The sequence below is a fragment of the Castor canadensis genome, chromosome 5 (assembly GCF_047511655.1).
Source record: "Castor canadensis chromosome 5, mCasCan1.hap1v2, whole genome shotgun sequence".
Taxonomy (NCBI): Eukaryota; Metazoa; Chordata; class Mammalia; order Rodentia; family Castoridae; genus Castor; species Castor canadensis.
In genome coordinates this window covers 72,601,045-72,624,026 of record NC_133390.1, presented here as the reverse complement: position 1 = coordinate 72,624,026, position 22,982 = coordinate 72,601,045, and the positions used below count along the sequence as shown (strand labels likewise).

The 22,982-nt window shown below is 41.0% G+C and overlaps 1 protein-coding gene across 2 annotated transcripts in view; it reads left to right on the top strand.

Annotated features, from left to right (window-relative positions):
- Itgb5 (integrin subunit beta 5) overlaps window positions 1-22,982 on the top strand; it is a 135,124-nt gene that overhangs the window by 14,654 nt on the left and 97,488 nt on the right. For both annotated transcript variants that reach the window (XM_074073340.1, XM_074073339.1), the window contains exon 3: window positions 20,463-20,667. In XM_074073340.1, the coding sequence (XP_073929441.1) occupies window positions 20,463-20,667 (205 nt within the window). The remainder of the gene's footprint in view (window positions 1-20,462; window positions 20,668-22,982) is intronic.

Here is a 22,982-nt window from a genome sequence, read left to right as displayed (position 1 = left end):
AGGGGTTTTGCTGGTTGAGATAAGGATAGCTATACAGGGCATTGACTCACATTGATTTCCTGTGCGTGGGTGTTACCTTCTAGGTTAATTCTTTTTGATCTAACCTTTTCTCTAGTTCCTGGTCCCCTTTTCCTATTGGCCTCAGTTGCTTTAAGGTATCTGCTTTAGTTTCTCTGCATTAAGGGCAACAAATGCTAGCTAGTTTTTTAGGTGTCTTACCTATCCTCGCCCCTCCCTTGTGTGCTAAAGCTTTTATCATGTGCTCATAGTCTAATCCCCTTGTTGTGTTTGCCCTTGATCTAATGTCCACATATGAGGGAGAACATACGATTTTTGGTCTTTTGAGCCAGGCTAACCTCACTCAGAATGATGTTCTCCAATTCCATCCATTTACCAGCGAATGATAACATTTCGTTCTTCTTCATGGCTGCATAAAATTCCATTGTGTATAGATACCACATTTTCTTAATCCATTCGTCAGTGCTGGGGCATCTTGGCTGTTTCCATAACTTGGCTATTGTGAATAGTGCCGCAATAAACATGGATGTGCAGGTGCCTCTGGAGTAACAGTCTTTTGGGTATATCCCCAAGAGTGGTATTGCTGGATCAAATGGTAGATCTATGTCCAGCTTTTTAAGTAGCCTCCAAATTTTTTTCCAGAGTGGTTGTACTAGTCTACATTCCCACCAACAGTGTAAGAGGGTTCCTTTTTCCCCGCATCCTCGCCAACACCTGTTGTTGGTGGTGTTGCTGATGATGGCTATTCTAACAGGGGTGAGGTGGAATCTTAGTGTGGTTTTAATTTGCATTTCCTTTATTGCTAGAGATGGTGAGCATTTTTTCATGTGTTTTCTGGCCATTTGAATTTCTTCTTTTGAGAAAGTTCTGTTTAGTTCACATGCCCATTTCTTTATTGGTTCATTAGTTTTGGGAGAATTTAGTTTTTTAAGTTCCCTGTATATTCTGGTTATCAGTCCTTTGTCTGATGTATAGTTGGCAAATATTTTCTCCCACTCTGTGGGTGTTCTCTTCAGGTTAGAGACCATTTCTTTTGATGAACAGAAGCTTTTTAGTTTTATGAGGTCCCATTTATCTATGCTATCTCTTAGTTGCTGTGCTGCTGGGGTTTCATTGAGAAAGTTCTTACCTATACCTACTAACTCCAGAGTATTTCCTACTCTTTCTTGTATCAACTTAAGAGTTTGGGGTCTGATATTAAGATCCTTGATCCATTTTGAGTTAATCTTGGTATAGGGTGATATACATGGATCTAGTTTCAGTTTTTTGCAGACTGCTAACCAGTTTTCCCAGCAGTTTTTGTTGAAGAGGCTGCTATTTCTCCATCGTATATTTTTAGCTCCTTTGTCAAAGATAAGTTGCTCATAGTTGTGTGGCTTCATATCTGGATCCTCTATTCTGTTCCACTGGTCTTCATGTCTGTTTTTATGCCAGTACCATGCTGTTTTTATTGTTATTGCTTTGTAATATAGTTTGAAGTCAGGTATTGTGATACCTCCTGCATTGTTCTTTTGACTGAGTATTGCCTTGGCTATTCGTGGCCTCTTGTGTTTCCATATAAATTTAACAGTAGATTTTTCAATCTCTTTAATGAATGTCATTGGAATTTTGATGGGAATTGCATTAAACATATAGGTTACTTTTGGGAGTATCGACATTTTTACTATGTTGATTCTACCAATCCATGAGCATGGGAGATCTCTCCACTTTCTATAGTCTTCCTCAATCTCTTTCTTCAGAAGTGTATAGTTTTCCTTGTAGAGGTCTTTCACATCTTTTGTTAGGTTTACACCTAGGTATTTGATTTTTTTTGAGGCTATTGTAAATGGAATTGTTTTCATACATTCTTTTTCCGTTTGCTCATTGTTAGTGTATAGAAATGCTAATGATTTTTCTATGTTGATTTTATATCCTGCTACCTTGCTATAGCTATTGATGATGTCTAGAAGCTTCTGAGTAGAGTTTTTTGGGTCTTTAAGGTATAGGATCATGTCGTCTGCAAATAGGGATATTTTGACAGTTTCTTTACCTATTTGTATTCCTTTTATTCCTTCTTCTTGCCTAATTGCTCTGGCTAGGAATTCCAGTACTATGTTGAATAGGAGTGGAGATAGTGGGCATCCTTGTCTGGTTCCTGATTTTAGAGGGAATGGTTTTAATTTTTCTCCGTTAAGTATAATGCTGGCTGTAGGTTTGTCATATATAGCTTTTATAATGTTGAGGAACTTTCCTTCTATTCCTAGTTTTCTTAGAGCTTTTATCATGAAATGATGTTGGATCTTATCAAAGGCTTTTTCTGCATCTATTGAGATGATCAAGTGGTTTTTGTCTTTGCTTCTGTTAATGTGGTTTATTACGTTTATTGATTTTCGTATGTTGAACCACCCCTGCATCCCTGGGATGAAGCCTACCTGGTCGTGGTGAATAATCTTTTTGATGTGTTGCTGAATTCGATTTGCCATTATTTTGTTGAGGATTTTTGCGTCAATGTTCATTAAGGAGATTGGCCTATAGTTCTCCTTTTTGGAGGTGTCTTTGCCTGGTTTTGGGATAAGTGTAATACTGGCTTCATAAAATGTGTTTGGCAGTTTTCCTTCCCTTTCTATTTCATGGAACAGTTTAAGGAGGGTTGGTATCAGTTCTTCTTTAAAGGTCTGATAGAATTCAGCAGAGAATCCATCAGGTCCTGGACTTTTCTTTTTGGGGAGATTCTTGATTGCTGCTTCAATTTCATTTTGTGTTATAGGTCTATTCAGGTGATTAATTTCCTCTTGGTTCAGTTTTGGATGATCATATGTATCTAGAAATCTGTCCATTTCTTTTTGATTTTCAAATTTATTTGAATATAGGTTCTCAAAGTAGTCTCTGATGATTTCCTGGACCTCCATGGTGTTTGTTGTTATCTCCCCTTTTGCATTCCTGATTCTACTAATTTGGGTTTTTTCTCTCCTCATTTTAGTCAGGTTTGCCAGGGGTCTGTCGATCTTGTTTATTTTTTCAAAGAACCAACTTTTTGTTTCATTAATTCTTTGTATGGTTTTTTTGGTTTCTATTTCGTTGATTTCAGCTCTTATTTTTATTATTTCTCTCCTTCTATTTGTTTTGGGATTTGCTTGTTCTTGTTTTTCTAGGAGTTTGAGATGTATCATTAGGTCATTGATTTGGGATCTTTCAATCTTTTTAATATATGCACTCATGGCTATAAACTTTCCTCTCAAGACTGCCTTAGCTGTGTCCCATAGGTTCCGGTAGGTTGTGTTTTCATTTTCATTGACTTCTAGGAACTTTTTAATTTCCTCTTTTATTGCATCGATGATCCATTCTTCATTAAGTAATGAGTTATTTAGTTTCCAGCTGTTTGCATGTTTTTTGTCTTTACTTTTGTTGTTGAGTTCTACTTTTACTGCATTGTGGTCAGATAGTATGCATGGTATTATTTCTATTTTCTTATATTTGCTGAGGCTTGCTTTGTGCCCTAGGATATGATCTATTTTGGAGAAGGTTCCATGGGCTGCTGAGAAGAATGTATATTGTGTAGAGGTTGGATGAAATGTTCTGTAGACATCTACTAGGTCCACGTGATCTATTGCATATTTTAGATCTTGGATTTCTTTATTGAGTTTTTGTTTGGATGACCTATCTATTGATGATAATGGAGTGTTAAAGTCTCCCACAACCACTGTGTTGGCGTTTATATATGCTTTTAGGTCTTTCAGGGTATGTTTGATGAAATTGGGTGCGTTGACATTGGGTGCATACAGATTGATGATTATTATTTCCTTTTGGTCTATTTCCCCTTTTATTAGTATGGAATGTCCTTCTTTATCTCGTTTGATCAATGTAGGTTTGAAGTCTACTTTGTCAGAGATAAGTATTGCTACTCCTGCTTGTTTTCGGGGGCCATTGGCTTGGTAAATCTTCTTCCAGCCTTTCATCCTAAGCATATGCTTATTTCTGTCGGTGAGATGAGTCTCCTGTAAGCAACAAATTGTTGGATCTTCTTTTTTAATCCATTTTGTCAAACGGTGTCTTTTGATGGGTGAATTAAGTCCATTAACATTAAGTGTTAGTACTGATAGGTATGTGGTGATTCCTTAGGCAGGTGCTCTTACCACTTGAGCCACTGTGTCAGCCCAAACTATTCATCTCATATCTTTTTTCATTTGTTTTTGTTGGGAGCGGGATTTGAACTCAGGGCCTTATACTTGCTAGACAGGCGTTCTACCACTTGAGGCACTCCACCAGCCCTTCCCTTTTCTGATTAGAACTCTCCTGTAGGTTTCAGATCTTTAGATAAGAATTCCAAAGACCTGAGCTTGTCAAGTGAGTTTTGTTGTATAACAATCAAAGTATGTCTTGGGTGGGTAGTGTTGAGATAAAGTACCTACTCTGCTTTAAAGAAAAGAAGAAAATAGTTTATTTTGAGCCAAATATAAATAACCATGTCCCAGGAACACAGATACAGGTTACTGTAGATGACATGTTCCACTGTGGAAGAGGTTACACTAACTTTTTATAGCCACAGAACAAAGGACATAAATCACTACAGTTGCATTGGTGGGAACATCAGGTAGGTGGACTATTGCAAAGTAGGAACCCGCTTCCATAGGTTTCAGTGTTATAACATTCTTAGCATTAGAACTGGTGGAGGCTAGAGGTCTGCAAAGCTTAGTGATACTTTGAGAAGATTATCTATTGGTTATGAGAATGTTAGGCATATTACTGTCAATTAGCAATGCAAGTATTAGGGCTTGGTACGTTAACCAGGAAGTGATCAATTTCTAGGCTTCCTGTCTTAAAGGAAATTTCTGGGTCACTTTTCTGAACTATTGTTAGAGCCACAGAGCATAAACCTTCTTTGCAGGAGTGTACCATTGAGGTTGTTTGTAAAAGAACCCAAGATGTGCTTTTATGGACTGACACCATGCTTTGGGTGCCTGTCAGGTGAACAGCTCCTGGGAAGCCAGGGTTATTCTCCATTGGGCAGCCTCAGAGGTCTAGGGATTGCTTTAACCTATGATGACTAAGAGTGTTCATGTGGAAATTCCTGCTAGGTACTATACATTGTGTGTGTAGTGTCTCCAGTCCTCATAAAAGTCCAGTCTGGTGGGTAGTCAGTAATATACCCATTTTATTGTTGACAGTCCGAAACTCAGAGAGACAGTGACTTATTCAAAGCCACATATGCATGTTGAAGGTTGGGCTTCTGAACCTAGGCTCTTTCTTCTAGAATACACTTGTCTCTTACCATGTGAACTCTAGAACCATTCTCCAGTAGGGAGTAAGATTACTAACAAGTGACTTTGAGAAAGGACTTTCTCCAATTTATAAACCTGAATTGTATTTGCACTTAACTGCAGTGCCTTCGTTATTATTTTGTGTGTGTGTATGTGTGGTGCTGGGGATGGAACCCAGGGCCTCATGCATTGTAAGCAGGCACTCGACTACTGTGCTACACCCTAGCCTGTGAACCTTCTCATCCGTTTTTTGGTGGTAACTGGGTTTCTTACTTACTTACTAGGCAAATGTTCTACCACTTGAACCATACCCTCAGACCTTTTCAGCTTTAGTTATTTTTTTCAAGATCAGGTCTTGAGGTTTTGCCTGGGGTCAGCCTCAGACTGTGATCCTGCTGCCTATGGCCTCCCATGTAGCTGGGACCACAGACTTGGGCCATAATGCCCAGCACACTGATTCAGGTGTAGTCTTACCAACTTTTTCCTTGGGTTGCCTTCAAACTGCAGTTGTCCTCATCTCTGTCTCCTGAATAGCTGGGATTACAGGCATAAGCCACCATGACTGGCCTCTATGAACCTTCTTTAAAACTTTTCTTTTGGTTCCCTGTGATCTGCAGGACAGATCCAAGTTCTAAGGTCTCTGCCTTTCTGCCCAGTCTCAATACTTTCTTTCATGAAAGGGAACTAGTGGGGGTCCTCAAAATGCTGTCTGATGAACTCAGGATTTCCCATGCTGCTCATTCTCCCTCCCAGCAAGGCATTCCCTGATTACCTTTCTTCTCTTCTGAACACCTTCCAGTTTTGAAGAATCGGGTCAGGAGCCGGGCATGGTGATATATATGTTATCTCAGTACTGGGGAGGCTTAGGCAAGAGGATCCTAAGTTTGATGTCAGCCCATGCTACATAGTGAGTTCCAGAACATTCTGGCTACATGAGACCCTGTCTCAAAGAAAAGGAAGGGAGGGAGGGAAAGAATCACTTCAAGCCTTGCCCACTTTGTGATGACTTTCATGGCTTCCCCTCAGACACACCTAACATCCATCCATCCATCCATCCATCCATCCATTTGGTATGAGAATGGAGGCTCCCATCACTGGACTGTTAGAGCAGGGGTTTTATTTATTTCTTCATTGCATGGTGCCATTCACATAATAGTTGCTCACTAAATATCATTTGGAAGGATTTCTCTGGACGACTATTTATTGCCTGTAGGCATGACTCCTTCTTTGCCTCCCCATCCTCTGTACTCCTGCTGTGGCACTCATAACCTCTTGTCTCCCCTACCCAACTAAATCTTCATCTTTTTGAAGAGCTGAGCTGTCTTACTCACTTTGGCTTACTCAATATGCAGCCAAGAATCTGGCAGGAATTCGTATTTGATAAAAGAGGCCTGTTAAACTTTGACCTTTGTTAGAAGGTCAAAGTTTAAATCTTGGCTTTGCTATGACTTACTGTGTTCATATGTGAAGCAAAGATGACATTTCCCATCCCTTCAGCGTTGTGGGGATGCACCATGAGATCCATACAAGGGAGGGTTTGTGGATGGGATGGCGAACTAACTGAACCTCGTGAGTGACAATTGAATAAGTTATTTAGCAGACTGCTGCTGTCACCATGGGCATTTTCTCGTGTGATGTGGGCAGTGGGATCTGGAAGCCAGGGTCCATTTTTCACTTTAAGTTTCTTATTTTCTTGTCCAAAGTCTGACATCCTGAGGTTGCTAGTGAATGAGGTCATCTTGAGGCACACATCATTGTTCCAGCCCACATGTGATCCCCTTCTAGCCCATGGACTCCCTGTGCTTACAGTGGGCCTCATTTTGACTGAAGACCTTCCTGGGACCCATGCCCTGGGATGCAGCTTTCCATCTCTAGGGACAGTTTCCCCAGGGCCTGAATGTGTTCAGGGAGCTGTGGCTAGAGAGTTCAGGAATGGTTTTGATCCAGTCTGCTCCTTAGCAAGACAGAATACATGTAGCAGGTGCCTTCTTAGCAGCATCCTGGCATGTTGTCAGAGGAGCAAGGTGTCTGCCAGGAGCATATGATACACAAGTACTTTCAGGACTGGTACTGAGTGGGCAGCCAGGGAGGACCAGTTCCCTCCCTCGTGACAGAATCTCACTGTGTAGCCCAGACTGGCCTCAAACTTGCAATCATTCTGTGTCAGTGTCCTGAGTGCAGGGATTACAGGCATGAACCACCACACTCAGCTCTACTACTATGTTGTGATGCTACCTGCCTCATCTCTGTATTAATCCCAGAGCACATTTCCTGGGTGTCCTCCTGCTCTAGATCTCATAGTGCCCTCCTTATTTTACTGGAGGTGGGCACAAGGAACTCCTTACTTATATACTGACTGTCTCCTAGAGCCTGATTCCACCTCTCCTGTCACTTTTCTCCCATATGTACTGCTATCCTTTGTCCCTGCCTCCCACACAGTGCTTCCTGCTCATTCTCTCTGCCTAGGTCTGCAGCGTGGCCCTGTTCACCCTGGCTCTCTTGCCTTTTCTTTCTACCTGTGGTTTATCGGAGGCTTCACACTTGACCTCTGCCTTCTATAAAGCAGGTGTCCAGACCCTTCCCTACTCTGAGACCTGGTGTGTTCTCAAACTGTTCACCCTGCCCCTACCCCTTGTCACACTCCTCCAGCCTTATTCTGCTCCTGACTCTGTGCCTCTTAGCCAGCTAGAACATTTAAGGTACTGTGTGTCCTGCACAGCATAGAATACACAACAGACTCCAGTAGTTCATTATCTATGTCATCTATCACTGTTTTCAGTGGAATTTTTGCTCTCCTCTAAGATGGTTATTCTCACAACCTGGCCAGCTCTAACAAGGCACATGGGCAACCCACATTCTCTTTACTTGAATTTTGCCTTTAAAACTCAGTCATGTCCTTATACCTAGCTCAATGAGAACAGGGTACCTTGCTGTAGCTGTGTGCCGGGAGCAAAGGGAGAATGAATTGGGTAGCCTGCAGCATATGTCCTAAGCAGGCTGGCCAGTGTAGCCTGCAAGAGGACAGGCTGAGGGGTTGGTGCTGGGGGAGTGAGGCAGAAGGTAAAGCTTGTACTTAGGACTGGGGGACATGAAACCCTGTCAGGTGATGTGACCATGGGCAGTACCAGGCTGCTCTGAAATCCAGAAGAAGCAGCACTGGGCCAGGCAAGGCTACCACTGTGGAGCTAAAACCCCACAGGGAGGACAGTGAGGCCTGTCATATTTGGATGGGCAGAAATATGTGGGGTGTATGAAAAAGACTGATAGGGCCCGAGTGGGGAAAGGTAGATGTGGACAAGAAAGAGTAAAGGGAGTGGGGTGCCGGTGGCTCATGTTTGTAATGCTAGCTGCTCAGGTGGCAGAGATCAGGAAGATCATGGTTTGAAGCCAGCCCAGGCAAATAGTTCGAGAGACCCTATCTTGAAAAACCCAACACAAAAATAGGGCTGGTGGAGTGGCTCAAGGCGAAGGCCCTGAGTTCAAGCCCCAGCACCACAATAAATAAATAAATAAAAAAGTAAAGGGCTCAGTAGGATTGGAGGTAGGAGTGTGAGGAGGGAGACAGATGAGAAACTAAGCAGGACAAACCTTCTGGGGCAATGATAGCAACAGGGAATGTGGAGAAGACACTGTTTTCCTTTGAGCTGGGGAAGACAAAAAAAAAATCTGTTCACTAAAATACAGTGTTCAATCTAAAATATAGATTAAGAGAACATTTCTTGGTACTTCAACTAAATGAATGGAATCATCTTGGCCTATTGTAGATGCCTTATAAATATTTGTTCAGTGACTTAAATGAGCCAATCAAAAGCTGGCACTGAGATTTCTCCACCCCCTATTCCCCCAGACAGGAAGCATGCATGCAATGTGTTGCTGGCACACACCACACATTTTAGTTCATCATCAGTTACCTTCCCTCAAAGCCAAGAGGGCCTTGCCAAGCTGGGGCTGCAGCCTTGGCTGGTCAGAGGCCTGGCCTGCTATATCCAGTGAGAAGGGCCAGCAGCAGAGAGCAGTTGGCTCCCCCTATGCCCACTTCCCCATCTGGGCTATTGCCTTACTACTCTGTTTCTTCCCTCTTCATTCCAGGGTTTGGGACCAGTGGCTTCCTTTCCTGCTGGTTTCTTCTTTTCTAGGGCCTGCAGTTTCTCAGTCTTCCACCCTGTTTCAGAAACAGACTTTTCCTACCTCCCAAACAACTACCCACGTCTTGCTAGAGTTGTAAGCTTTAGCAACACTACAAAAGATGGTGTTCAAATAATGCAGAGGCTGTTGTAGCATAGACAGAAGAGTCTTGACAACAGACTGCCGAGCACCCTGAGCACTGGCCTTGATTGCAGGGAGAGATTTTAATTAACAAAATGTGCAGGGAGCCAAGTGTTACCATGTTAAAACAAACAGCAACTTTGTTGTGTCCTCCACATGATGGATGACGGAGGGAGTAGAGCCCAGGACAGTATCTTAAAATCTCAAACACCATGGTTAGTTGAAAGAACTAATGACTGTCTACATTGGGAATGCATTACTTCCTTTTCTGTTATCATAACCACGTCTCTAAAAGTCACCAAGGATGCTATTCTTGGAGTCTTGCCTGTAATGTAGGCCCTTTATGAGTCCTTTAGAGAGTTTCATGAGGGCATTTCTGGAGACCTCAGAGAGGTGCTTGTTCACATACTGAAACCTCTTCCAGTGCAGAACTCCAGGAGTACCTGCAGCATTCGTGTTGTGGCCTATTGGAGCTCATCTTGAACTGGTTCCATTTTTCTGTGTTGAGATGAAGCTCTCCTCTCCCTTGCTAGGGGTTTGGGCCCCTCCATACCTGTTTCTCTGTATCAAGAGGATATTATCCTTTAGGTATGATCAGTGGCAGGAAGATCTCTGCATATGGTACAGCAAAGAAATACTACATTTAGGGGCATGGACTCTGTGGGCCCTTTTAGTATCCTGAAGCAGAATTCAGCAGTGGCCTTAGCTGAGATGGAGGCAGGTGCTGCAGAGCCAGGTGAACTCAAACTTCTTGGGTGAACTTGGGCATGTGGACCTCTGATTCCTTACCTGTAGAAGAAGAGCTGGTGCCTCAAGGGAGATGCATTCAAGGGCTTTTCTCCTTAGAATGTGCTATGTGCTGGCACCTGACAGTGGTAATAGTCATAGCTATTTTCAGACTATGCCAGAAAGACGTTCACTGTTAGAGGAATCCCACCATCAGGGTAGCTGCCTTTCTCCCAAAAGTTCATCAGACCTGCCATGCCCAGTAGTGCCTCAGCTGGCTCTAAGAGGAGCTGGAGCTCTGAGACAATGACAAGACTCACTACATGGGCGAAGTTATCTCAGTGGCTGTTGAGTATATCAATGAAACCACCAGGCCCACTTTGCATAGCAAGAATGTGGACCTTGGGAAAGGGAAGATTGACACATTGATGACAGGGATGGGTAGCACTGAGAAGAGATCTAAATTTGGTCCAGGTGGCATTCTGGGGCATCCCTTACTCTCTGTATAGCAGAAACTGCTGAGAAAGGGACTCCCCTGTATTGTTACATTGCTGGCTTGGTTATCACTTACAGTCACCCTGCATGTTGCAGCTTTAATTTGATCTATGGTGGTTCTTAGAAGGGCAACCAGGTGACATGTAGGAATCCATGATCCTCACCATTGGTGTGGCCAGCTTCAGGGAAGCCAAGCACCTTGGAGTCAAAGAGGGCTTTGGTACTCACCCTCTAGAGAATGAAGAAGCCCAGGCTTGCTGAAGAGTGCAGCTGGGGACAGTAGCTACACCTTTGAGGTTGCCTTGGCACAGACCTCAGAGTTCTTCATTTTGGTAAGTGTGATCTGGACTTTGGTCTCAGCAGGTACATCTTCTCTGGCCAGCAAGTGGCCCTGTAGAAGTCTTTCATCACAGACTATTTTGTTTATTAAAAATCCTGTTGAGCAGGATGTCTGGGCAGCTCTGACAAGGTTCACTGCCAGTGGAGGTATCCAGTCAGCCAGGATCTTGATGATCAACCTAAGTGAATTACTGAGACTATAGAAGAGAAATTGTTACCTACCTCCTGTTAGAGTGAAGCAAGTTGGCTCTGACCTTGTCTGTTCAGAGTATAAGCTGGTTCAGACTGATGAAGGATGTCAGGGGTTCTTGTCACTCTGGAATATGGCAGATGCTTTCATAGCTGACCTGGGGTGGGGCTCTGTGCTGGACTGATCAGACAGGTCACCTTGGATATCAGAACTGGGTCCAGTACAGCCAACTTTTTAGAGTTGGAGGAACTGGGCATCAAGGCCAGTTTGCCAGCAAGGAGTTCACAAATCCTCTAGCTAGGTAAGCTCTGGGCATGCAACCCTGAGCCCTTCAAGTTCTGGTTAGCTAATTGTACCTGTGCCTCAGACAACTCAGGAAAGCAGACCAGAACTTGTGGCCCTTGGGTAAGTAACTCTTCTTTCCCCATCCCTGTGTTTTTCTTATTGCTTTTTAAAGAGCTGCTCCATTAGAGCCTAGTCTGACTACCTGTAACCCAGTTTGGAAGCCCTAGGTTTGAAATCTAGGCCCAGAATAGTAATTTTTCTCATTTTGTTCCTCAAGTGTTTATGGAGCCACTGTACTTACAGTGTAGCCCCAAGTATGTCAGTAGGCAAGATACATAAGAGTTCAATGCACATAATAAAAATAATTCAGTTATTTTAAAAATGCAGAAAACAAAGAAACCAAAAACTATCATGTCAGACGAGGATGCTACATCTGCTTTTACTTACTTAAAAATACTTCAAAATCTTCTTGACTTTGGACTTGAATATTGAAGAATTTTAAAGGGCATTGAGTAGTTCTGGAATAGTAGAGACCTTGATCGAGTCTGCTGACTTTTATGCTTTTGGCTGCTGGCTTCTAACATGGCGGTCTAGGGACCCTGACTCATCTGAGGCTTTCTGGTGAAGCACTTTGGAGGGGAGAGGAAGAGGTCAGTGCCCTAACTCCTCCAGCCATCCGAGGATTATGCAGCACTGTGCTGGTGTCCAGCCACCTGCCAGAGGGGACTTACTTTCCCTAGCCATCAGTGATAGGCTGTACAGAGAGGAGTCTGGGCTTGTTTTGCTGTTAAAAACCCCTTTTCCTGAAAATGATCCATGCTTACAGGCACCATATTTTATGATAAAGTATATTTTTTCATTTTAAAATTTATGCCTCAAACTTCTGGTGCTCCAGATTAGGTTGGGTTATTTTTGTGTACAGCTTTCTCCAAAATCCAACTTGTTAAGGACATAAAGATTTTTCTTATCATTGTATTTTTACCATCTAAACAACAGTAAAAATAAAAGCAAAAACATTTTGGTTTCTTTGCTATAACATCTCATTTTTAATTTTTCTTTCAAATCCTAATACAGACAGAATTCTATTTTTCTTAGTATAAATGTTTTGAAATTCTGCTTAATCTTCATAATTATTTGCCATGACTATCTTTTGAAGTGATGGTTTATGTTTTTCTTATGGTCCAGGGATTTAGGTTGTGTGTTTATAAGATTATGATATTATAAGTGGTACTACAGTACATATCTTCTTACAGGCCTTCCCCCTCTTTTTTTTTTATAATTTTTACATTTACTCACATGTGTGTACATTGTTTGGACCACCTTCCCCCCACACCCAGTAAATCCCCTGCTTCCAGGCAGAACCTGTTCTGCCCTCTTGTTCTCTTTTTTGTTGAAGAAAAACATAAGAGATAATAAGAAAGACAAAGCGTTTCTGCTAGTTTGAGATAAAGATGGCGATTATGAGAGATTCCTAGCATTGCTTCCATGCACATGTGTATTGCAACCCACACTGGTTCATCTCTACCAGACCTCTTCATTACTTCCTAATCCCCTTCCCATAGTGGCCTCTGCCAATTTAAGATTACTATATTCACTCCTCTACAGTGAGCATTCTCCCCTTAGTGTGTAACCCAGGTTCAGTAACACTACTGCATTTGTTTTAGGTCTGTAATCCACATATGAGGGAGAACATGCGATTTTTGGTTTTCTGAGCCTGGTTAACTTCACTTAAGATGATGTTCTCCAGTTCCATCCATTTACTTGTGAATGACAAAATTTATTATTCTTTGTGGCTAAATAAAATTCCATTGTGTATAAATACCACAGTTTCTATCCCTATTTGCAGATGACATGATCCTATACCTCAAAGACCCAAAAAACTCTACTCAAAAGCTCCTAGACACCATCAATAGCTATAGCAAGGTAGCAGGATAAAAAATCAACATAGAAATCATTAGCATTTCTATACACTAATAAGGAACAGACTGAGAAAGAATATATGAAAACAATTCCATTTACAATACTCTCAAAAAAAATCAAATACCTAGGTGTAAACCTGACAAAGGATGTGAACAACCTCTACAAGGAAAACTACTGAAGAAAGACATTGAGGAAGACTATAGAAAGTAGAGAGATCTCCCATGCTCATGGATTGGTAGAATCAACATAGTAAAAATGTCTATACTCCCAAAAACAATCTACATATTTAATGCAATTCCCATCAAAATTCCAATGACATTCATTAAAGAGATTGAAAAATCTACCATTAAATTTATATGGAATCACAAGAGGCCACGAATAGCCAAGGCAATACTCAGTGAAAAGAACAATGCTGGAGGTATCACGATACCCGACTTCAAACTATATTACAAAGCAATAACAATAAAAACAGCATGGTACTGGCACAAAAACAGACATGAAGACCAGTGGAACAGAATAGAGGACCCAGATATGAAGCCACACAACTATAACCAACTTGTCTTTGACAAAGGCGCTAAAAATATAAGATGGAGAAAAGACAGCCTCTTCAACGAAAACTGGTTAGCAGTCTGCAAAAAACTGAAACTAGGTCCATGTATATCACCCTATACCAATATTAACTCAAAATGGATCAAGGATCTTAATATCAGACCCCAAACTCTAAAGTTGATACAGGAAAGAGTAGGAAATACTCTGGAATTAATAGGTATAGGTAAGAACTTTCTCAGTGGAACCCCAGCAGCACAGCAACTAAGAGATAGCATAGGTAAATGGAACTTCATAAAACTAAAAAACTTCTGCTCAACAAAAGAAATGGTCTCTAAACTGAACAGACCACCCACAGAGTGGGAGAAGATATTTGCCAGCTACACATCAGACAAAGGACTGATAAACCAGAATATATAGGGAACTCAAAAACCTAAATTCTCCCAAAATTAATGAACCAATAAAGAAATGGGCAAGTGAACTAAACAGAACTTTCTCAAAAGAAGAAATTCAAATGGCCAAAAACCACATGAAAAAATGCTCACCATCTCTAGCAATAAAGGAAATGCAAATTAAAACCACACTAAGAAAAAAAAAAAAACACACTAAGATTCCACTTCAGCCCTGTTAGAATAGCCATCATTAGCAACACCACTAACAACAGGTGTTGGCGAGGATGCCGGGAAAAAGGAACCCTCTTACACTGCTGGTGGGAATGTAAACTAATACAACCACTCTGGAAAAATATTTGGAGGCTACTTAAAAAGCTAAACATTGATCTACCATATGATCCAGCAATACCATTCTTGGGGATATACCCAAAAGAATGTGACACAGGTATGGAAACAGCCAAGATGTCCCACTACTGACGAATGGATTAAGAAAATGTGGTATTTATACACAATGGAATTTTATGCAGCCGCGAAGAAGAACGAAATGTTATCATTCGCTGGTAAATGGATGGAATTGGAGAACATCATTCTGAGTGAGGTTAGCCTGGCCCAAAAACCAAAAATCATATGTTCTCCCTCATATTTGGACATTAGATCAAGGGCAAACACAACAAGGGGATTGGTCTTTGACCACATGATAAAATCGAGAGCACACAAGGGAGATATGAGGATAGGTAAGACACCTAAAAAGCTAGATAGCATTTGTTGCCCTCAACGCAGAGAAACTAAAGCAGATATTTTAAAGCAACTGAGGCCAATAGGAGAAGGGGACCAGGAACTAGAGAAAAGGTTAGATCAAAAAGAATTAACCTAGAAGGTATCACACATGCACAGGAAATCAATGCAAGTCAGCTCCTTGTATATCTATCCTTATCTCAACTAGCAAAAACCCTTGTTCCTTCCTATTATTGCTTTTACTCTCTCTACAACAAAATTAGAGATAAGGGCAAAATGGTTTTTGCCGGGTATTGAGGGGGTTGGGGGGAGAGGGAGTGGGTGAGAGGGTAAGTGAGGGAGTAGGGGAACGGGGGAGAAATGACCCAAACATTGTATGCACATATGAATTAAAAAAAATAAATACCACATTTTCTTAATCCATTTGTCAGTAGTGGGGCATCTTGGCTGTTTCCATAACTTGGCTATTGTGAATGGAGCTGCAACAAACATGGGTGTGCAGGTGCCTTTGTTGTAACCTAACACACATTCCTTTGGGTATATCCTTAGGAGTGGGATTGCTGGATCATATGGCAGATCTATGTTTAGATTTTTAAGAAGCCTCTATACTGTTTTCCAATGTGGTTGTACTAACTTGCATTCCCACCAGCAGTATATGAAGGTTCCTTTTTCCCCCGTATCTCGCCAACGTTTGTTGTTGTTGGTGTTTCTGATGATAGCTATTCTAACAGGAGTGAGGTGGAATCTTAGTGTGGTTTTGATTTGCAATTCCTTTTTGGCCAGGGATGGTGAGCATTTTTTTATGTGTTTTTTGGCCATTTGGACTTCTTCCGGTGAAAAAGTTCTGTTTAGTTCTGTTGCCTACATCTTTATTGGTTCATTAATTTTTGTTGAGTTTAGTTTTTTAGTTCCCTGTCTATTCTGGTTTTCAGTCCTTTGATATATAGCCAGCAAATTTTCTCTCCCACTCTGTGGGTGGTCTCTTCAATTTAGAGACTTTCTTTTGTTGTGCAGAAAGTTTTTAAGTTTAGGTAGTCCCATTTGTCCATGCTTTCTCTTAGTTGTTGGGCTGCTGGAGTTCTATTGAGGAAGTCCTTGCTTATACCTATTGCTCCCAGAGTATTCCCTGCTTTTTCCTGTACTAACTGCAGAGTTTCAGGTCTGATATTAAGGTCCTTAATCCACTTTGAGTTGATACTAGTAAAGAACGACTGGCATGGATCTAGTTTCAGTTTTCTGCAAGGCAGATAAGCATTTTTCCCAGCAATGTTTGTTGAAGAGGCTGTCTTTTCTTCATATCCATGTCCTCTGTTCTGTTCCACTGATCTTCATATTTGTTTTTGTGCCAGTACCATGATGTTTTTATTGCTAGTGCTTTGTAATATAGTTTGAAGTCGAGTATTGTGATACCTCCAGCATTGTTCTTTTTGCTGAGTATTGCCTTGGCTATTCATGGTCTTTTGTGTTTCCAAATGAACTTTAGGATAGAGTTTTTAATCTCTGTAATGAATGTCACTGGGATTTTGATGGGAATTGCTTTGAACATGTAGATTGCTTTTGGTAGTATAGCCGTTTTTACTATGTTGATTCTACCCATCCGTGAGCATGGGAGATCTTTCTGTCTTCTGTAGTCTTCTTTGATCTCTTTCTTCAGTGGTTTGTAGTTCTCCTTGTAGAGGTCATTCACATCATTTGTTAAGTGTATTCCTAGGTATTTGATTTTTTTTTTTTTGAGGGTATTGTAAATGGAATTGTTTTCTATACTCTTTCTCAGTTTGTTCATTGTTGGTGTATAGAAAGGCTACTGATTTTTGTAAGTTGATTTTTGTACCTTTCTACATTGCTGAAGCTGTTTATGGTGTTGTGGAGTTTTTTGGATCTTTGAGGTATAGGATCATGTTGTCTGCAAATAGGGATACTTTGAATATTTCTTTATCTATTTGTATTGCTTTTATTTCTTCTTCTTGCCTTATTGTTCTGGCTAGAAATTCCAGGACCATGTTGAATAAGAGTGGGGAAAGTGAGCATCCTTGCCTCATTCTTGACTTCAGGGAAAGTGGTTTCAGTTTTTCCCCATTAAGTATGATGTTGGCCATAGGTTTGTCATATATAGCCATTATATTGTTGAGGTACATTCCTTCTATTACTAGTTTTCTTAGAGCTTTTATCATGAAGTTGTGTTGGATCTTATCGAAGGCTTTTTCTGCATCTATTGAGATGATCAAATGGTTTTTGTCTTTGCCTCTATTGTGCTGTATTTACATTTATTGATTTGCATATGTTGAACCATCCCTGCATCCATGGGATGAAGCCAATTTGATCATGGTGAATGATGTTTCTGATATGTTGTTGGATCAGTTTGCCATTATTTTATTGAGGATTTTTGCATCAATGTTCATTAAGGAGATTGGCCTGTAGTTCTCCTTTTTGGATATGTCTCTATCCAGTTTTGGGATGAGTGTAATATTGGCTTCATAGAATGAGTTAGGCAGTGTTCCTTCCCTTTCTATTTCATGGAAAAGTTTAAGGAGTGTTAGTATTGGTTCTTCTTTAAAGGTCTGGTAGAATTCAGTAGAGAATCTGTTAGGTCCTAGACTTTTCTTTTTTGGGGGACTCTTTATCGCTGCTTCAATTTTGTTACTTGTTATAGATCTGTTTAGGTGGTTAATATCCTCTTGGCTCAGTTTTGGATGGTGTAAGTATCTAGAAATTTGTCCATTTCTTCAAGATTTTCCAATTTGTTGGAATATAGGTTCTCAAAGTAGTCTCCAATGATTCCCTGGATTTCCTTGGTATTTGTTGTTATCTCCTCTTTTTAGTTTCTGATTTTACTAATTTGGGTCTTTTCCTTCCCCATTTTAGTCAGATTTGCCAGGGGCTTGTCAATCTTGTTTATTTTATCAAAGAACCAGCTTTTTGTTTTGTCAATTCTTTGTATGTTTTTTTTGGTCTCTATTTCATTAATTTCGGTCCTTATTTTTTTTATTTCTCTCCTTCTGTGTGTTTTGGGTTTTGCTTGTTCTTGTTTTTCTAGGAGTTTGAGATGTAGCATTAGGTCGTTTGAGATCTTTCTGTCCTTTTATATGTGCATTCCTGGCTATAAACTTTCATCTTAGGACTGCCTTTGCTTTGTTCTATAGGTTCTAGTAGGTTGTGTTTTCATTTTCATTAACTTCCAAGAACCTTTTGATTTCCTCTCTTATGTCTTTGATGACCCACTGATCATTGAGCAATGTATTATTCATCCTTCAATTATTTGCATATTTTTCTGCTGTTGTTTTTGTTGTTGAGTTATAAGTTTTATTGCACTGTGACCAGATAAAATGCAAGAGGGATTTCTACTTTCTTATATTTGCTGAAGTTTGCTTTGTGTCCTAAGATATGCTCTGTTCTGGAGAAAGTTCCATGGGCTGCTGGGAAGAATGTACATTTTGCTGTTATTGAAGGAAATATTCTGTAGACATCAGTTAGGTCCATTTAATCTATGGTGTCATTTAGTTCTAGGATTTCTTTGTTGATTTTTTTTTTTTGTTTGTTTGGATGACCTATCTATTGGTGATAGAGGAGTATTAAAGTCTCCCACTACCACTGTGTTGGAGTCTATAAGTGCTTTTAAGTCCTTTAGTATATGTTTGATGACATTGGGTATACTGACATTGAGTGCATATAGGTTGATAATTGTTATTTCCTTTTGACGTATTGCCCCTTTTATTAGTATGAAGTATCCTTCTTTGTCTTGTTTGACCAATGTAGGTTTGAAGTCTAGTTTGTCTGATATAAGTATTGCTATTCCTGCCTGGTTTTGGGGGCCATTGGGTTGGAAAATCTAGCCTTACCCTAAGCCAGTGTTTATTTCTGTCAATAAGATGGGTCTCTTGTAAACAATAGATTGTTGGATCTTCCTTTTTAATCCAGTTTGCCAAATGGTGTCTTTTGATGGGGGAGTTGAGTCCATTGACATTCAGTGTTAATATTGATAGGTATGTGGTTAATTCTTCTATTCAGTTGTTTTTGTTGTTCAAGGATTTGTGTGTAGTGAAATCAGTGCTATTCTCTGATTGCTTGTCTTTCTTCTCCTGTGGTTTGATAATTCCCTGTCCTCTTGTGGTTTTGTCTGCTTTTATCTTGTATGCAGAGTTCCTTGTAGAATCTTCTGTAGTGGTGGCTTGGTGGTCATATATTGTTTTAGTTTCTGTTTATTGTGGAAGATTTTTATTGCTCCATCAATTTTGAATGATAGTTTTGCTAGGGCTGAAATTATTTTCATTCAGTGCCCAAAACACCTCACTCCATGCCCTTCTTGCTTTTAAGGTTTCTGTTGAGAAATCTGTTATTTTGATGGGTTTACCTTTATACATTATTTGGTTACTTTTTTTTCTCTCCAGGCCTTTCCCTTTCCATTATTTTCTTGTGATAAACTTTCAGTAGATTTCTGGGTCAGAGGGTTTGATGTATGTGCTGCTACATTGTTCTCTCGAATGGCTGGGCAGTGTCCACTGCCTGGAAAATTTTATCATGTTGAATCATGAACAACTAAAAAATTCACTCTTAAATCCACTCACGACTGCCTGGTTGAGGACTTCTCAGCCATGTGTATAACATCTTTAAAAAAAATTTGTTTTAACTGTACAACCTTTGACCATGTAAGCATTTCAGTTTCTCTCTCTCTTCTCTCTCTCTCTCTCTCCCCTCCCTCTTCCTCTCCCTCTCCCCCTCGCCCTCCCTTTCTCCTTCTCTCTCTCTCTCATCCCTCTCCCTCTCTCCCTATCCCTACCCCCTCCCCCTCTCTCCTTCTCTGTCTCTCTCCCCTCCCTCTCCCTCTCTTCTTCCCCCTCCCCCCTCCCCCCTCTCCTTCTCTCTTGCTCTCTCTCTCTCTCTCTCTCTCTCCCCTCCCTCTCCCCCTCCCCCTCTCTCCTTCTCTGTCTCTCTCTCTCTTTCTCTCTTTCCCTCTCTCTCTCTGTTTTTTCAGTGCTGGGGATGGAGCCCAGGTCCTTATACACATGCTAGGCAAGTGCTTGGCCAGTGGGCTACATCTCAGCCAGTTTCTTTCTCTTGCTTACCAGGTAGACAGGAACATTTTGACCATCAAAATAACAATGAAACCAAACATTTTTATTATGTGTTTACAAAATGCTTCATATGCAGTACCTCAGCTCATCCTCTGAATACTCAGTAAGGCATTTGTATAGGGATTCTCACTCTTTCTGTTTTCAGAAAATGAAAATGGATTGCAGAGAGTTTCAGGCACTGGCCTGACATGTTCTGGAGAGACACCCTAACCACCACCCATTTTTGCCTCTATTTCTCACCTAGTACTTTGGCAGCCCACGGTCAGTCACGTCCAGGTGTGACTTGAGGGAAAACCTTGTCCAGAATGGCTGTGGTAGTGAGATTGAGAGCCCAGCCAGCAGCACCCATGTCCTGAGGAGCCTGCCCCTCAGTAGCAAGGGGTCCAGCACTGCGGGCTCCTCCGTTATCCAGATGACGCCACAGGAGATCACCATGAGCCTCCGGCCAGGTGAGTAGCCATCACAAAAGGCTGGATGCTGTGGGCTCAGGATGGCCCACTGGGAAGGTAACATGGAAAAAAAGAGCTAGACCAGGCTGAGATCAGAGCCAGACGATGATAATGGGGAGGCAACGCTCAGAAACAGAGCACAATGTCCCAGAGCAAGGATGGAACTATCTTTGCTATTTTTAAAAAGTTGTAGTCCCTGGGTTCAATCTTAGTTGCAAAAATAACGCAAAAAAAAAAAAAAGAAAAAACAAAAACAACTACAAACCCCAAGATTACGTGGTAGAATATATATATATAGAACATAAAATTTACTACTCTGACCACTTGTAAGTTTGGGCTGTCTTTACTCCCATTTCCTACATAGGGAGCAGGAAATGTTTCTCTCTTTTTTTCCCCTACTTTACTTCTCCCTACTTTATCCTTGCTAAAATAAAAAAATTTTAAAAAGTACAGTTTGGTTTACCATGTTGTGCACCATTCTGATTATTTCTAGAACTTTTACATCATCCCAAACATAAGCTCTACCATTAGACAGTAGTTCCTCATTTCCCTTGACCCCCAGCCCCTGGTAACCTAGATGCTGTTCTCTGTCTCTGTAAATTTAATGATTCTAGGTCCCTCCTGTAAGTGGAATCATGTATTTGTCCTTTATTGTCACTTGGTATCATGTCTCAAGGTTCATTCATGTTGTAGCATGTGACAGAATTTCCTTTCTAAGGCTGAGTGATATTCCACTGTATGGGTACCCCACATTTTGTTTATCCATTCGTCTGAATGGACATTTGGGCTGTTGCCACTTTTTGGCTATTTTTTTTTCTAGGAGGATGTTGGTAAACTCACTCCCTAGTTAATACAAGTTGCCCAGGGAAAGTGCTACTTTTAGGAAAAAGTGACTTTTCCTGTCAGTAAATTCTATTTGAGTTAGTAGCAGTCTGAAGGAACAAGCTTTCAGAGTAGAAATATTTTTATTTAACCCCAGAGCCTCTACAAGCCATAGAGTTGCTGGTAATGCAAGCAAACTCACAGTATATGCACATCTATTATGTGGTGAATACCTGCCTACCCTAAGTGAGCCAATATCATTGTGCACACGCAGAAACACCTGTGAAGGCCCCTCAGTAAGTGCAAATCGGATCCAATCCCAGGCCCTTGTGAGTGTCACAAGCCCCTGGCTGATTCTAGTTTACCACTCCTGTCATCGAATTTTCTACATTTTAGAATATGTCAAAGGGTAGCTGTGCCTGTGGCTAAATTGAAAAGTATTACATTGTTAGGAGAGAGCAGATATTTTTCACATTCCATTGATTTTTTTGGTCCTTTTGTCTATCCTGTTGTCTATTTTGAGCTGGTTATTTTAGACTTCAAGGCAGCCTGGAGCAGGCCTGGGTTCCAGCTCTGACCCTGTCCCTAGCTTGGGGGCCTGGGAACATTATTTCTCACCCCAGCATCTCAGGGTCTATGTCACCCTCATTCCTCACTGGTATGTTCAGAGGCTTACATGAGAAGTTTGTGTATAAAAGAATTTTAAAAAGTTAAAATTCTTGTTGTTTTCAAAGGCTAATTGCCAAGGGTGCCAGATGTAGGTTTGAATAGTAGGTTTGAAATTCCCAGCATGGGATTTGGTGCCATAGGGTGCACTGGTAAGCACTCAATAAATCTCATTGTTGTAGTGTTATTATTACCGTATGGTTGTGCACATGCTTTTAGAATGAGCTGTGAGTCATAATGTATTGGAGAAATGTTTGGTTTTGCTTGCTTGAATTATCTTGAAACTAAGAAACAAAAGAAGGATGTGAGTATTCTCTGCTGGATAGAGAAGCAGACTACTGTAGTTGTAGTCATGTCTTCTGCTAAGCATTATGATACAGTTTCCAGTATTGGAAATAAAATGGAAACATAATCCTGTGTTTAAGCACATTTAAGCACAATGCAGCACGGTGGGCAGGTCAGTCCTTTGGAAGGTGGGGAAGGGGAGCCCAGTGCTGGGGGGTTGAGGCGATGGTGAGGCTGGTGGCCCCTGAAGACACACCCAGATCACGAGGATGTTTCAGCCCTTAGAGATGAAGCCTTGGGGGAGAGCTGACTAAATATGAATTTTTAAAGTTGTAGAACCATTGTGAATATGTTTCTAAATATAGAAAAATTGCAACCAACAATGACTTAGAATTTTGAAATTATAATTTTAATATTTATAAAGAGGAATATAAGCAAATCTCTGTTGGGGCAAGCTGGGGGAGGAGGGGTGTGAATGGTATATTGCAGTCAGCCAAAAATTTCAGTCTGCTGAGTGCGTACTTGCTGCAGGGAAATTCCCT